The sequence below is a fragment of the Haliotis cracherodii genome, unplaced genomic scaffold (assembly GCF_022045235.1).
Source record: "Haliotis cracherodii isolate W230 unplaced genomic scaffold, xgHalCrac1.p SCAF_15, whole genome shotgun sequence".
NCBI lineage: Eukaryota > Metazoa > Mollusca > Gastropoda > Lepetellida > Haliotidae > Haliotis > Haliotis cracherodii.
This window is the reverse complement of record NW_027266270.1, coordinates 30,614,388-30,632,061: the sequence shown is the minus strand read 5'-3', so window position 1 is coordinate 30,632,061 and position 17,674 is coordinate 30,614,388. Positions and strand designations below refer to the sequence as shown.

At 38.5% G+C, this 17,674-nt stretch overlaps 1 protein-coding gene across 1 annotated transcript; it reads left to right on the top strand.

Annotated features, from left to right (window-relative positions):
• Window positions 1–656: 656 nt before the first annotated feature.
• LOC139462039 (uncharacterized) lies at window positions 657–11,437 on the top strand. Its single transcript, XM_071243540.1, has 3 exons — window positions 657–694; window positions 9,993–10,454; window positions 11,011–11,437. The coding sequence occupies exons 1-3, from the start codon at window positions 661–663 to the stop codon at window positions 11,253–11,255; spliced, it is 741 nt and encodes a 246-aa protein (XP_071099641.1). The 5' UTR covers window positions 657–660; the 3' UTR covers window positions 11,256–11,437.
• Window positions 11,438–17,674: the final 6,237 nt, after the last annotated feature.

Genomic DNA, 17,674 nt, shown 5'->3' with positions numbered 1-17,674 from the left:
GGCACATATGCAAAGTATGTTTTTCACCTTGTTTGTTTGTTGTTTAACGCCGCTCTAAAGCCATCATTCGTCTTTTTGATCGTTTTATTTAACATTTTGAAACGTCTAAATTTAGTGATCTTCATAGTTTGAGAACTTTTTCAAATTGAATTTTTTAATAAATCATAAACTTCACTGATGTAAAGGCGTTTAGAAATTTTATACATTTGCGAATTTTAAAACTCATTTAAATTCAGTTTTAAATTAATCTGCCACTAACAAAGTGTCTGTGTTCATTATCTTCAACACAATATTTTTACTTTTCAAACGTAATATTTTTGCTCATTGAAATACTGCAGCAGCATGTTATTTTTCTGAATTCAAAACTAACGGAAAGAAGTAACTGGTTGGACACACACGCCAATTAAATCTTAGTACACAGGCAATTAAAGTGACATAATTCGTGATCAATATATGTGTCACAGAGAAGTTGATGAAGTGTTTGTTATTCCCCTTGGATACTCGCCCACAGATTGTCAATACTTCCATGGTGATTTGGTTCCTTATGGTTTCATAACTGTTGATGTTTCAAAGTAATTGGAGGTAGACATTTCTCGACGGGAGACGCAGAATACAAATGTGTATTAAACCAGTTGATTCGATTATTTTCTAAGCGTGAATATGAAGATGGGATTCAGCATCAACATCATTACAGGTAAATACAGTCGAATCTCGTTAATCCGACATTGTTGGTTGCATGTGATTATGTCGGATTAACGAGTATGTCGGATAAACGAAATTAACTAGTATCAAGGTGCGTGATAGTGCGTGATCGAAAATCGGACAACTATGCGAAAGATAACGATACAAACACGTAATAATAAAAAAATATCCCATCATTAGTGTCGGATAAAGCCGATTGTTGGATTTACGAGACGTGACTGTATATGTAAATATAGAATGACGAACTACAGTCATGACGAACTACAGTCACTGTGGGATATTGTTAAAGACTGTGAGCGTAAGTGGTTAAAATGCAGATCTCCTGTTCTAAAGTAATCGTTGAAAGTTAAGTATCGTAATGTAAGGAAATCCTTTGATAAGCGGTTGAGAAAATCAAAACGGTTATTGAAGTTGCAGGAACAACAGCGGCTGATGGATAAGTACCAGCATTCCCGCGAGTTTTGGAAATCCATTGGTAAACTCGGTATTGCTAACGATAGACGTGGCTCAATACCCTGGGAGGTAACTCTAAATGGGTCTGTTGCTACGGATAGAAAAGTTGTTCTGGAGAAATGGAAAACTGATTATTTCTCATTGTATAATGCAGATCCTACAGACTCGTTTGATGAATTATTTTATGGAAATATTTTATATGATGTAAATAGCACTTCTACTAACCCACAGCAATATGACGTCAGCAGTCTAAATGCTCCGGTAACACGGGAGGAGGTAGTTAATGTTATTAACCGTACTAAGCTTGTTAAGTCCCCTGGTAGTGATCAAACCCCAGCTGAAGCATTGAAAAATAACACATGTGCTGTTCTATTACTTAAAATTTTCACTTACTGTTTTGAGTGTAATACTTGTCCGGACACTTGGCAAATTGAAAATCAATTAAATAAAACTAAGATCGTTCATTATAGACTTCCCAATGTCGCAAAAACTACCTATTTGTTTAACTGTGGTGAAAGTTTGATTGACATCGCTCCGAGCTATAAATACCTCGGGCTTTGGTTCCAGGCACATCTCGACATAAATTATACCGCAAAAGAAATAGCTAAATCTGCGGGTAGAGCGCTCGGCGCTATAATTAGCACATTTAAAGTAATGGGTGGAATGCTGTTCGAGGTTTTCAATTCATTGTACGATAATCTGGTTCAACCGGTGTTATCCTATGGTTCTGCTATTTGGGGTAATCGTGAGCTTGAATGTATTAACGCTGTCCAAAAAAAGCGTGTCGTTTCTACTTGTGAGTTGGTCTCAAAACCCCTAACTTGGCAACTCGCGCAGAAATGGGGTGGCTATCACCTCTAACGAAACAAAGAATCGATATCTCACGCTTTTGGTCAAAATTGAATAATCCACCCCCAAACGTTTGATTTGCCTCATTAAAGCCTGGTCAAGAAAAATCAGTAAATCCTGGGATAACACTGTGCTAAACATGCTTGATAGTTTACACTTGACACTTGGCAAAAAAAGCATTGTAACCCCTATCAAAAAGCCAGATACTAATCCCGACGATGCTCTTAGTTACCGTGGTATATCGTTGATATGTATTCCGTGTAAACTCTATTCTGACTTATTAAACCTCCGCTTTACAAAATGGCTGGACGACAACGAAATTCTTGCAGAAGAGCAAAATAGCTTTCGCGCAAAAAGGAGCACAACTGATCATCTGTATACACTTTACTCAGTCATTAACAACAGAAAGGCAATTAAGAAATCTACTTTCGTGTGTTACATTGACGCTATGAAAGCTTTCGACCGGGTGAACCGTAACTGTCTGTGGTATAAACTGTTAAAATTGGGTATTGGCGGAAAGTTTTATTTTGCAGTTAGATCGATGTACGAAGGAACTAAGTTGTGTGTGTCGGTAAACGGTCATCTTACAGACATGTTCCCCGTATCAACCGGCGTCAGACAAGGGTGCGTCTTATTCCCCAAATTATTCTCCGTATTTATTAATGATTTGGCGCATGAAATCAACCATCTTCACTGCGGTATAGACGTCGACGGTACAATGCTAAGTTTATTATTATATGCGGACGACATTGCACTTAGAGCCCCTGACGAGAGCTCTCTCCAGTCTATGTTGGACTGTGTCGCGGACTGGTGTAAAAACTGGAGACTGCAAATCAATTTAAATAAAACTAAGATCGTTCATTATAGACTTCCGAGTGTCGAAAAAACTACCTATTTGTTTAACTGTGGTGAAAGTTTGATTGACATCGCTCCGAGCTATAAATTAGCACATTTAAAGTAATGGGTGGAATGCTGTTCGAGGTTTTCAATTCATTGTACGATAATCTGGTTCAACCGGTGTTATCCTATGGTTCTGCTATTTGGGATAATCTTGAGTTTGGATGTATTAACGCTGTCCAAAAAAAGCGTGTCGTTTCTACTTGTGAGTTGGTCTTAAAACCCCTAACTTGGCAACTCGCGCAGAAATGGGGTGGCTTTCACCTCTAACGAAACAAAGAATCGATATCTCACGCTTTTGGTTAAAATTGAATAATGCACCCCCCAAACGTTTGATTTGCCTCATTAAAGCCTGGTCAAGAAAATTCAGTAAATCCTGGGATAACACTGTGCTAAACATGCTTGATAGTTTACAGCTTCTTGGTTTAGATGTTTATAATGTCTCACCGAGAGATTTACATATTATTAAAGAAAAACTAATTAGTATTGATGGTGAAAGGTGGCATAGTGCTTTATGGAACGATTCTGGTCAGCCTAACGGTAATAAACTCCGAACATTTCGATTATTTAAGAACACGCTTCATACGTCCTTTTATGTCTACAATAACTGGAAGAGGTCAAACCGTAGCTGTTTAGCTAAACTTCGTTGTGGCACTCGTCCGTTAGAAGTTGAAGTTAGGCGATTCTCTCGCCCTATAACACCTCTGACAGAACGTACCTGTAAGTTTTGTAACTCAGATAGAGTTGAGGACGAAACGCACTTTTTAGTTACTTGTGACCTTTATTCAGACCTAAGATATAACTTATTCCATCAAGCGTCTTTAACTAACCCATTGTTTGTGGCTATGACTCCTACTGACCAGCTCGCCTTCTTAATGCAATGCGATGAATTATCGGCAAGCAGTATACATGTCGCGCTCCCGTGCCTCTTACACGTTTTACATCGTTTATTTTAAATGTTTTTTTTTTTGTGTGTGTGTGTGTGTGTGTTTTTTAGCACACTATGTGCTTTTATTTGTACTTATGAGATATTTGGTGTCCCATAGGCCATATCGGCCGGATGATATACAGTAATTGTTTTTAACTGTTTGACCTTATGTATGTATATCATGCGACACCTTAATATAATATTTTCTTCTTCTGTAAAAAATAGAGTACATGATAATGTCATCTTCTTGCACAGTGGATATGGGGACCTTCAACCCAGCTTTACTATTCGATATATTTACATGAAATGCCTGCAGTTCAGGAGAAAAGAATAAAGATTTCACGCAAAAAATGTCCAAGTTTATTCACTGTTTAAGGTGTTTAAGTGCTACATCCTACAATACATTGTTCTCACAAACGAAGTACATACATGCTGACATTAAAACAAATTCACAATCTCCAATTTGATGTGCAAAGTATGCCAATTTGTAACCTCTATGGTATTTCTATTTTCTTATAATATTCCACCCGATTCTAAGACTTCTGTGTAATCAGCGTAGCTAACACTTCTCTAGGTTGCATGTTCACGGTGTTCGACCATACATGGGTAATTTGCAACTAAGTTGGCAAAGGTGAAACTGTGACTTGAAGTTTAGTTACATCCGAAATTGTTGTATATATGTAATTATGTCAAGTGCGCCGGAAATGGAGTGGAGTGCTATGATATCAAATTTGGTGAAGTCCTGCGAAATGTGTTTTGAAACGAATGGTTATGTCTATTTTATCAGCCATTTGACTGATTGTATGTTGGGTTAAACACTCCATATGTGTTTTCGGTTAAGCTAGACCTGTATGAGTGCGGGCCTTTGGGTATATGAGTTCATCTGTTCTATATGAAAAAGAAAAAGCACACACAAAATAAAGTATGTGAGCTTTTATCATTGGTACCTTTGCACTCCAGTGTGTTATATTCACGTGTTAACTACCACCCCAAATTCATACAATAGACAGATATAAGGAAAACACTCGATCACTGTATCAATATTTTGGTGAACGAATGTATATAAGTAATATTCGTTAACTTTCCAGGAACCCTCAACCACACACAGAAGAAAACCTTGTTGGGCAAATTGATACTAACGTGTTTAGTATCCTTACTCTTTTGGGGGGCATGCCTGGCCCAGTCGTTTAAGGCGCCTCGATTCGCTCTGCAGAGTTGCGTCCCTTGGGTACGCCAGAAACCTATGATTGTGGGTTCGAATCCCGGTTCGCCCCGATTATGTTTCTAGGTTTGTCAGCACCATACCCGTGGTTCGTGGGTTTCACCGAAGTGGTAAACCTCTGAAACCTGCATCACTTCGGGGTTTCCTCCCACATTAAGCTGACACGCCGCGATATAACTGGAATACTGTTAAAAGCGGCGTTAAAACCAACTCACTCCCTCACTCACTTACTATTTTGTGTCATTTTTCGTTAGATTTCTCCGATATACGAATTGCTTAGTGATTTTAATGATTGCCGAAGTATCCGTCGAATGACGTCACTACAGGTTATTTTACCTTTACAAAAAATGCAGTACGACTCGTTACAAAAATATGTGAAAGAACTTACACAGGATGTAACGTCAGTAGTTAAAATGTAGGTCCCAAGCAATCGATGTTTCTCGTAAGAGGCGACAAAATAGATCGGTTGGTTATGTATGGTGACTGAATTATTTACTGATCGATTATAGATATAGCTGGAATATTGCGCGTTCAATTATAAACAGACAAACTTCCTTTGCCAACTTTGGTATATACCGGGACACAGCAGGGACAGTGTGGCTATAACAGTTATGGAATAAATATGCAGTACATTCGGGATTCATGTGTTAAATAGTAGACTGCATGATGATATACAGGGCCAGTTTACTTGCTTCACACATAACGGCTACTGTTACGTGGATAGCAAATACCATTTAGGGGGCTGCCTACGCCAAACGAGTTGGGAGTTGCCTCTCTTGACGATGACCGCCACTGATTAAACACTGTATGAAACTTGCTTTGTTTCCTCTATAAATACGTGCAAAACTCATCACAGACAGAGTATGGTGCATTTTACAGGTTACACACAACCAAATGTTTTCCCATAGACTTCTATAGTAACGTTATATCTTTTTTAAAAATAACTAGGCATTCAACAGCCATTACATTTACATATATGCACAGTCTGGCCTTAAAGCTGCAATAAAAACACAAATTTTGGCTAGGTTAGTCAGCTCCTTTTCCGAGTACAGGAAGCTGAACACACCAACCCCAGTTCCGCACCAAATGTCGCCTACTTGAAAATATCTGTGCTCACATAAAGCACAAGTCATCTTGTTAAAAAAGTCAGCACCAAATATTGAAAAATATGAGCAGTTTTAATTGCTGGATGTAAATTTAAAAGACATAAAAATCTTACACAATATCATCCAATCACAGCCTGCAGATGTCTCTTGATCTGCACTGAAGGCCGCACTGTCACAACCAGTTCTGATTTGGTGTAGTAGAACCTTTATGGCCGCTGCAACAGCTCCGTTTCCTTTGACCACACTCATCATTTTCCAGTTTATTGTTATCCATGAATCATGGCTGTACATATACAGATATGTATGTATAATAATATCATCAGAGAAGATAGGGGATACATGGGTTACGTATAATTGGGAGCATAGTGAATCACAGCTTTATTAATACGCAAATTACAGTAGAATCTGATGTGGCCGAGAATGAATTAACGCTTAGAAATGCATATAAGATCTCTCATTCGATGGTTAATATTCGGCATTTGAGTTTAATTCCATTTGTGTCCATTAAGCCCTTAATGTGAGGTATCAACACATATTTAAATAGGATATTTGAATAAATAATGTGTTTTCCTCTATTATTGGATTATTAAAATCCTACACGTGTACCGATCTGATCTCTCATTGTACGGTTTATGCTTAAGTTTAAGTTCCAGTTATTTGTCCATAAAACCCAAATTGTGAAGCAGCAACACCTAAACAGGATATTTGAAACATTAACGTAATAAAATACAACATGTTTTCCTCTGTGAAAGAAATGAGTATGTAAGGGATTTTACTATCCTAGTGTGTACCAACCTGATCTCTCATTGCCATTATATTATGTTATTCTTGGATTTGTGCCACTAGCTTCAAGTGCAGAAAAAAAGAATTGAATTGAGTATAAACCAAGCAACTTTATTCATCATTACTAATTATCAAGTAGTTGCAGATCATGCAGGAAGAATCTTCAAACAGCCACTAAGAGTGAACAGCATGAGTACCGTTGTGCGGCGTCAGGCAACGGACTTTTTATCGTAATTGTGTGAGTGGCCGGTGCTACCGGAAGGGCATGATACCCTTACCATTTCGCGAACACCTCAGGCAAGACAAAGTCATCCAGAGTGATTATTCTCTGGCGTTCACGTTTTATATTTTCATGTAGTAGGTACCATGTACTGAGAGAAATGTACACCAGTAACTGTGTACCATGCGTGAAAGCGAATCTTGTTAGTATGTTAGCTACCTCAAACAAAAATATGTTGTACCATATTTGCCCGTATCGAATAAACATAAGCGGCAAAACATTTTCCATAATCACTACAAAATATCCGCAAAAAGCAGAATTCACTCTACGATTCCAGCAACATCATAAGCATGCCCCAATAAATCACCATGAAAAATGACGACACCACTTGCTCGTGAACGCACCCTGCCCAACCGGTAGCACACGTCACAAATACACGCAAAAGCAAGTCAATTGGTCAACATTTGGTACAAGTCAAAATAGGGCATTGCGTCAGTTATCATTTTAGTCACAGAGGTGTCAAATGTGGAACTGTGCAAGAGCTGCGTGACGCGCTCTGAGTCCACTGTAAGATTCCTACGAATGTTAGCAAGGTTCGTAACATGTAGTACATCCCACTCGTTCTGAAACTGTCTTTCATTGTCTCTTTAACTTTGAGGCGTGTACTCGAATACCAGACATATCGATCATTTATCTTCAGTTCATAGTTCTACAGTTGTTAAGGCAATGGGGTGAGAGTGGATCTGTGATCTTACCCCGAAACATGACCTTTTGTTGCTTTTGCTGTTTGAAGTAATAGTTTTCGAGCACTGTTCCGATCTCTATCACAAACTTTATAATGGGATGGTCAACTAAAATAAAGTTAAAGATACAGAGCTGAAACGGCTACAGTTACAGTTACGTGGTGCAAATAAGCATAAGTGCGATCGGTTTATCACTTCAATCAATTTATTTCCAATATATTTAGGCCACAAGCCTTTATGTATAGAAGGTTTGAGTACAGACAGGATTTTATGCTAAAAAGTCAAAATTGTATTTCTTACTTCATGTGCATAAGGGGCGGTCGGGAAGCCTATTGTAAAATACTCTTATCATAGCCAGATCCAATTATTGCCATTAACTATTTGTATTCTGCACATTATTATGACTGACTGACTGACTGAGTATGGTTTTACGCCGCTTTCATCAATATTCCAGCAATATCACGGCGGGGGACACCAAAAATGGGCTTCACACATTGTAACCATGTCGGGAATCGAACCCAGGTCTTCGGCGTGACGAGCGAACGCTTTAACCACAAGGCTACCCGGCCGCCCCAGTACATCTACAGGTCAATGTTGAACCACATCATAGATCGGGGTTGTCATCCTGCTTCATGAAACTTAATTGTCCGAGGCAAAGTAAACAAAGACATTGTCAGCCATTATGAGTTGTACGGTGTGATTAACCGTGATGTAGGTCAAGTTCTGCCACATGCATGGTCGGGGTGGAGAGGCGTTTATTTTGATTTTTTATTATTTACTGGGGGGAATTGCTAACTAACTAATAAGACTTAAACATGTAAAATAAATAGTAGAGTGTAAATTTATACAGTTTGTTGTAGAAATATATTCGTTAAGCATTTTTTAAACTATTTCTACAACCTGTCACCCCTACAATGGAAATGGCATGTTCGATTTCCAAGAAGTGACTTGGTGGGTACAAACAGTTCACGGCAGGTTGCTATGAAATTAAAGCATCTATCTTTTGACAAAGTTTGGAAGGTTATTTGTCAAGCTATTTTTGAAAAACTATGTGTTTTGAAGACTTATTTTCGAGACTATGGCATTTTTTTTTATCCTGAACTTTAGTAATATTTGTTGCAAATTTAAATACCTGTGACCACCTTTCGGAATGTTCTAAGTTTGGGGACATGTGTACCCTATGTTGTTACGCGTTGCAAGAGAGCACCGTTTTCAACGCGTTGTTGCCATCATGGTAGATACGTCCTATTTATACATTCAAAACTTAATAAGAGTATCTACTCTACAGTGGGACTACATCAAATTTCAAAGCACAGTAGGTTTATCTCCTAATTGACCTAACAAGAAATACCAGTTTGTTATATTTCACGCCCGAATAAAACTATTTGCTTCATTGATATCATGTAATTGTGTGACAGTTGATATGGCCTTGAAGTGGGGGTAAGAACAAACGACTCAACGTCTCACAACAACGACATACAATGTATTGAACATGTTTGCAATTGGGATACGATGACATGCATCAACCAAGTCAGTGACTTGACCACTCGATACCTGACTTGACCACTCGATACCCTTAGTCGTCTTTTATAACAAGCATGAAGACTAATTCAAGCCCTGATCTTTACGGGGGTCAATCAGACACCAATACTGATATCATTCGTTCAATTTGTAATATTACTGTATCATCGAATTGTGTTAATCTGGGGATTAATGATATCAAAATCAGTGAAGTGTAAGTTAAAGTCAACTGTAGTCCACTAGAGAAATCTGGCATACTGTAACACTCATGTAACACGTGTAACAAAACATTCCAAGGATATAATTGGCTAGCCTTTAATACAGATACTATGAATGGATAATATGTCAAACGATGTATTTCCCATGGCTCCTCTAAACATGGGGTATACTTATTATACTTATCGAATAAAGGGTTCAGTCAGATACCTTATCAGAACAGCTCTCTACAGGTAAACGAACAGATGGGTATGGAACATCACATCATGAGCGGTATGTCGGGCGTCAGGTTCTTTTATTCTTCGTTTTTGAAAAATTTTGATAAATTAAATAACTTGAATTTATTTTACAGGATTCTACTTACTGGTCTGTGGTTCCTCAACCAACATCAACGTCATTACAACCGGAAACAGTATCATGTACAACACACATGACTACGGCGTTGACGTCAAGAATATCTCATCGATTCTGTTCCGGGTCAAGGGATGCACCGATGGGAGGATAAATCTCTATGACGGTCCTGACTTTTCCACTGCCAAGTCCGCCTTTGTTTTGCTTGGTGGATGGGCAAATCATAAATGTTTGATGGAACCGTGCAGTGGCTGCACAACCACATATTCACCATGGTACCTGTTCTTGGACTGCAATGAGATGAGACCAATGTGGATCAATTGGACTGGTAGATTGCTTAGCGTCGGTCACGGAGCTTATGTTGGGGAACAGATCTTCATCTCTACCGATGAGCAAAGGGACTTTGATGTCCAATATTTGGCCGTCGGATCCACTTACATTCACGTATTTGACTGGGAATTTGGTGAGTAGAACCAAACAACAGCTCTGAAATAGATGTGTAGTAGTGCTTTAGATATATCCATTAGGTAGTAAAATATCTTTTGAGTTAGATTTACAGTTACCATATCAAGTAAACGACAAATGAATTGTGCAGAAGTGAACTTATGGAAATAAATATTTCTAATAATGCTAAGATATACAAAAATGTTAAGGATATTTTGTGATTATTCCCTGCTGTCGACTTTTAACCGCATGGTTCAAGTCAGGATGACATGTGTTTAAACGAAATATATAAACGTATTATTTATACTTTCCAAATCGATCCAACAAGATTATATTGTAGGACAATATTGCATTACATCACTTCAGTTTAAAAGTACAAAACGGATATCATCTGTAAGCATATTTCACAAACTGGTCTTATTCCACGATACCGTAGGCGACTAGTTATGGTTTACTATCAATAGTCATATTCTATATTGGTGTTGCAAACTAGACTTAATAAAATGAGAATTATTTCTTTTATTCAAAACGTTTTAAAAAGGAAACATATGTTCCTATTGGTATGCTTTGTTTAGATGGCGAAGCTGGGAATTATTTTGAGCGGGTCGTGCCAAATGGTTGGAGTACACGCAAAATGCTGTCTTCACTGACGTCCAACTCTAAGTTTAAGTGCATCAAGAGTTGTCAAGTCATGATCGGTTGCAGGTCAATCAGCTACCAGTACACGACCAACATCTGCCAGTTATACTTCGAACGATCACGATCCGTTGATATCGACCTTGACAACACTTGGGAAACATGGATAGAGAGAAATGCGTAAAAGATACTCCTTATGTCGACATTGGACATTGTGACTGAACAAGATTCACTAGCCGTCTATTCGAGGAAAAATCCAACCTAAGATTATCTTAGTCACTCACCAGTGCTATCAGCAAACTGTCCCGAGTACCACTTTGAATTACTGTTGAGACACACATACTTCAACCACAATGCTCCAATAACATGGATCCCTCGAGCTCTGTCTAGAGACATTAAGATAACAAGAACACTTGCCTCTATTAAATCACTGCTAAATATAGTCCTACCTATGTAGCTCTATTGGGTGTTTTGAGCAAACATCTCGTGACTGGGGTGTATTAGTATCAACACTGAATAAGCCTCAAGTTGTCGATTATTAACTGACAAGCATTCATTGTGTGGGATAGGACCGAGGGCAGCAGGTTATTTATTAGGGGTCTTTTTATTTCATTTAATGTAATGGTATTTTTACTTCATATGCATTTAATATAATGGTATTTTTTACTTTGAAATAAATGTTTCATATTGAACATCGAAAGCCTCGTTAGACAGTATGATGGAAATGTTAGAGACGAGTATAATATTTATTTGTTTGCGAATACTTTGCAGAAAAAAAGATAGAAATTATTTATTAGATTGGCATAAAAAAATCATTTTCCCTCTAAACAGGGGCCAAAAAGGGGGATGCCACTTACCAAGCTCAACTGACAGTCCCAAAGTTTGAATTGTATTAAGTAAAAATACATTTATTAGGCAGATTTTGTTGATACAATTCATTTTCTATTGTTCCTATAGAAGATTCGGGATAGAATATGTCTTCAGAAAACCAAGTTTGCCGAAAAAGGCAACCATGCTTGTCGTAAGAGGCGATTAACGGGATCGGGTGGTCAGGCTCGCTGACTTAGTTGATGCATATCATCCTATCCCAAATGCGTGGATCGATGCTCATGATGTCAATCACTGGACTGTCTGGTCCAGACTCGATTATTTACAGACCGCCGTCATATAGCTGGAATATTGCTGTGTGCGGCGTTAAACAAACAAACAAACATTTTCTGTAGTGTCCTTGATTATCTTATAGTATTTACACTTAGATGAGGAGCTTATGTCAGATCTCCAATTTTCTATATATTGGCCTTCAAGACAATTTCTTTTATTATGCCACGACCTGTGGTTAGAGAAGGTAATCAGACATGTGTGCCTATTGGCAGACATAGCAGATAGCAGGCGTGGTCTCAATCTTTTTTAGCTGTACACATCCACAGAACTATCATATCGTATAAAACTAGTATATATAATGGACAATCTCATTTCATCATGTCAATATTTGTGTTCTTCATCTGTACAGCTACAATGCCATTAAAATAAAATAATCTCATACAACACATACACCTTAAGTCCACCTAGATAAACCGAGTCGGACCGTGTACACTCCACTGGCGTCTTGACGTTGGCTAGAAGGTTGTCTTTCTCAGTTGAAAACGATCTGTTAGTTCTCGATACTTATTTTTTTGTCGTTGATGGTCCGTCATAACTTCACTTTCGACAAGAACCTGTCAACAACTATCCTGAGTTGAGTTCTCTACGCGCCTCTGGCATGAACCCTAGGCTTGTTTAAACACAGAACAACATATCAACCGATGAAAACATTTGTCACGCACCGATGCGCCAGTATTGCCTTAATATCTATACATTTTTTAACGTGTTATTGATTCCCATAATACGTGCACACCTGTTGTAATTGTTATTTGATGTATCTTTTCTTAATACCTATACTCTTTTGAACGTGATATTCATTCCAACAGTACCTTCACACCTGTTGTTATTGTTATTTCATATATAATGATTCCTTAATACCAATACATATGTTGTTATTTGCTCGTGATAATTATTCCTTTAATAATTACACTTGATGCTTTTGGAACTTAATATTTATAGCCTTAATACCAGCACGCTTGTTGTCATTTTACATGATATATTCCTTAATATCCACACACCTGTCCTACTGGAACTTTATATTGATTCCTTTAAGACTTACACACCTGTTATTTGATATGTATACATGTTTTTCTTGTGGCCTTTCTTCTCAATAAACCTGCACCAAATCGATCATTATTTGTCATACATGTGGCACATGTGTTCTCCCTTAGCGATTCCAGATTAGAATAAATTCCCAGTGACCTGAGCTTGTTATATTAGATGGTTAAGGCTCAGTTACTTCATCGTCAAATGTTCCTCATAATATCTATCATTGGTGTGTCTGGTCGACTATTCACACCTGGCATGATATAGCTGGACCATTACTGACCGCAACTTGGAACAAACATGATATCAATCACTGGTTTGTCTGGAAGAAGCTCGATAATTTGCAGGTTTCCATCACGTAGAATGTGCTGCGTGACTCTACAAAAGTAACTTTCTCAACAGACTATCCATGATATTAGCTTTATTAAGGTAAACAGAACCCAGCTTGGAGGTAGGAAAAACGAATATACAGTAAACTACGTTCATAACGAACACGCTTATAACGAACTGACGGAAATAGCGAACTTACTTTTTTGTCCCGACTATTTGCTGTAATTATGCTGTACATATGCTTATAACGAACTACGGTTATAACGAACTAAAATTAGTGGTCCCTTTGAGTTCGTTATATCCGTAGTTTACTGTAACGCTGTTTGATTGACATTCTAGAAGTTGGTGAGTAAATAACAAAACATACAACTTTATGGATAACAACTTTTGGCGTATTGCATTTAGCGACGTTTCGATGTAATATCTTGCACCGTTATTCAGGTGGAGTGACTACAGCCAAGTAACCCTCCCTCCAAAAATGCACCCTACAAAGGAGTGAGCTACAAGATTAACTGTGACTCTGGTGACTCGTGCATTTGGGTACGGGCATCAAAGAGCATTAAACTTCAACAGCCAAAGCAGAGGGCAAAAGTTCCCCAGCTATCAAATTCAGTTTGACAAAGTCCAAATCCCCTCTACCAAACATGAGGTCTTCACGAAAAGAAAACCCATCGAAATCCGAAGTCGCAAGCCTTCGATCAACAGAGATCAATGGTATTACATCCCGTCTGTGCCTATGAAGATATAATAAAGTCATAGAGCCTTCCTAATTAGTATATAATCAGCTTGTTCAACTATTTTAGCTAGTATCCAATCAGATTTGTCAACCTTATATCACCCCACCACCATCACCACCACCCTGGTTGTTGATAGTTACATCGATTATGACAGGAATTACGTGTCACACAAGGGGACAATCATTTTAAGGTATTTTAATAATTTCTGTTGACGAAAGCATCGGACCAAATTAAAGAACAATCATTTCTTACTCACATACATATTCAACATCTATGACACAGATCATTTTCATCACCGATTGGTGGTTTAGATTCATGGAGTTTATTGACTCCTACCTGGGTATTCCACCTTTTTTGCATAAGATCCCGAGTATAACTCCTGATGGTTGGTTTGAAATCACCCTGCGGAATTAGGAGTGGATATAACGGTTTGTCCATAGCTGTTTCAGTTGCATCATCAGCTTTTGAGTTACCTTCTATGACTTGTCCAGCAAAAGACGATGTCACATTGGCCATAGAAAGATCAATGTTCAGTTTTAAAACGTTTAGGATTATAGGATGATTGGAGAGACACTTATAAGTGCCTGACTGCTGGGTCTGATTGGTTTAAATACAATTTAGTGATCCATGTATTGCAGTGATAGTGATAGTGTAACGTTCAAGGGAAAGTTCATCAGCCTCCACATACAGACTGTCTACTGCAGAGGTCCTGAAACCTCCAAGTCAGAGCCTTAGGACTTGGTGGTGTATAGCGCTGCTTTTTGCATGCTCCACCATAGACAATGGAACCATAACCTAGCTTAGAGAGCATTAATGACCTGTACAAGTGAAGAAGAGTTGTCTGATCGCCTCCCAGCTGAGTATTTGAAACGACCTTTAACAGGTCAACAGCCCTCAGGAATTTTACCTAATTTTGAGATGAGATAGTATACTCAACGCCAAAAGGAACGCCATACATACTGGTTAATCTATAAACACTTACTCATATTCAAGGGATATTAAATTGGTTCGATGCACAAATGAACATACTGGTATTTTGTGTGAACCTATGCTCACGAACGCATCACATTTGACCTAATAGATCCATGACTCGAGATGCACCATTTGTCTCGTGCAGAATATTGTGATAAGAATAAAGACACTCTGTGTACGTACCTTTCTTTATGTTTCTATGGTTTCTTTGGCGGCGAGTATATTATTAAGATACATTGATGGGACCACTGGTGCAGCTAGATTTTCATGTCAACTTGTTAGATTAAGTTCCTTAAATGGAGCCTTGATTGTGTCAGATTGTGACACACACAAGTGTCACAAGACACTCCTCCATTCTGTCTCTGAAAATATATAATTTAGATAGAAAAATACTACTACATTTTGATAAAAACAAACCACATTTTAATTGAGAAGGAGCACCAAATGAGATGGCAGATTCTGACTGAACCTGTGGACAATCTAGACTTCCTTTATTCAGAGCTATAGCATGACAGTGAGGGCTGGGTGGAAGGGGAAATAATATGGTTCAGGAATTGTGAGACAGACTATTCTGTGAATCCTCACTCTGAATCCTCGAAATATGAAATATATGCGGCGGTTTGGCTGGTCTTTACTAAAACTAACGTCACTCAATCCCAACATTTATTAACTAAAGTACATGAAGTGCATTATACTGGAAGGTATTAATTCACTTCAAAACCGCTTTGTATACAACAGGAATAAAGTCCAATGTCCACCCCTGGCAAGGTAAGATATCTGTGGAAGTAATATAATTACTAGTACTTCAAGATAAGGAGGTAAGCGTTATCCCCTTTGTTGGAATTGTGACTACAATTTACGAAAACAGACGTCCCTCAAATCCAACGTTTATTAATGAAAGTACATAAAGTGCCTTAACCGAGAGAAATAATATCTATCATCAGGACCTGAGAATACATTTCCGAACTGTCGATTTAAGAACTTGAACAATCGGAAAATACGAAAGTCAATAGGCAAGCAAATAAACACATTCAAGAGTCATGATATACAGATGTTCTACGCATAGGATTGACACTGTTGTCGACATTGATGGTTTTGCATGAACATAATGCTCACAGAACACGTTCTCTGTCTTCCATCTGCCTAGTTTCATAACTTTTGTTGTCACTAACTCCTCAACTTCTAAGACCAACTCGTTCCAGAACACCATTCAGAACACAAGCTACTGTGCTGAGGTTGATCCTTTGTAGAGACGTTGTCCACTGACAACTTTTCGGGTGCTTAGATCTTCTTTATTTAGTCTCTTAGCATTGTAGCGGGGTTTTATAACCTCAACCGACACAGGCTGAATGGATACTGTAAAACCTGACCTGTCACTGTCAGTCGTTGTACCATGTGCCATGTGGCGCCACATCTGATGGCCTTAACATTGCCGTGAAGGCTAAAAACACAAGTGTTTTCTCGCGCATATCCTTCATCGACAGGTTTGGGTTTTGAGGCCATGACATGTTCATTTGACACTAACATGTATGCACAAGTATTACCTTAGATTTAGGTCTCACCACGTCAGTTCCGGATTTCACGAGTGCATCGGTCAAACAGCTGATGTTAGTTGCAAAGTCACCTATCCCCACAGCCTCCCAGAAACCTCTCAGGTGCTGCTATGGCAGACTTTATCTGTGGAGCAGGCAGTTTATCCGTAATATCCGTGATTTATCCGTAATGACACAGAGAAATTCCCCGAAAAATTTACTCTGCAAAAAAACAAACACCAAAGTTATTTTTAAATGTATATTTTATAGATCATATAAATAATCAACAGATGGTAATCGATTGTTTCAAAATTGGCATACATCACTGTCATTGACCCAGTTTCCATATGGCACACATTGAACAATGAATTTTCAAGGTGAAGATCATCTGTACATCTGGCCACAAAACAAAACTGCATCGTAGCCGCGTGGAAGTAATCAGATCCTTGTTGCTGACGTGCTCACAGTCGTTGATCCAGTGCATCCTATTTTCGATTGGGTTTTTTCGATTTTCGATTTGGTTTAAATCTGGAGACCTGGATGTTGTCAGTCATGCTGTGTGAGGTCGGGCGTTGTTTTGATGTAAAATAACGTTCGCTTGTTGCATAATGGGAAGGACATGTGACCGAAAATATTTGTGCCTTTTACTTCCCAAGAAGTTGCACCAAGTCTGTTCTACCAGTGTAAGAGATCTCTGCCCACATCATCACTAAACCACAACCACTTCCTGTATGCAGTTTAGTGCATAACGTTCCCCACGACGCCTGTAAACACCACGGCTACCATCCGCACAGCGAAGCATAAAAAGTGACTCGTCACTAAACCAAACTTGTCTCTATCGTGGT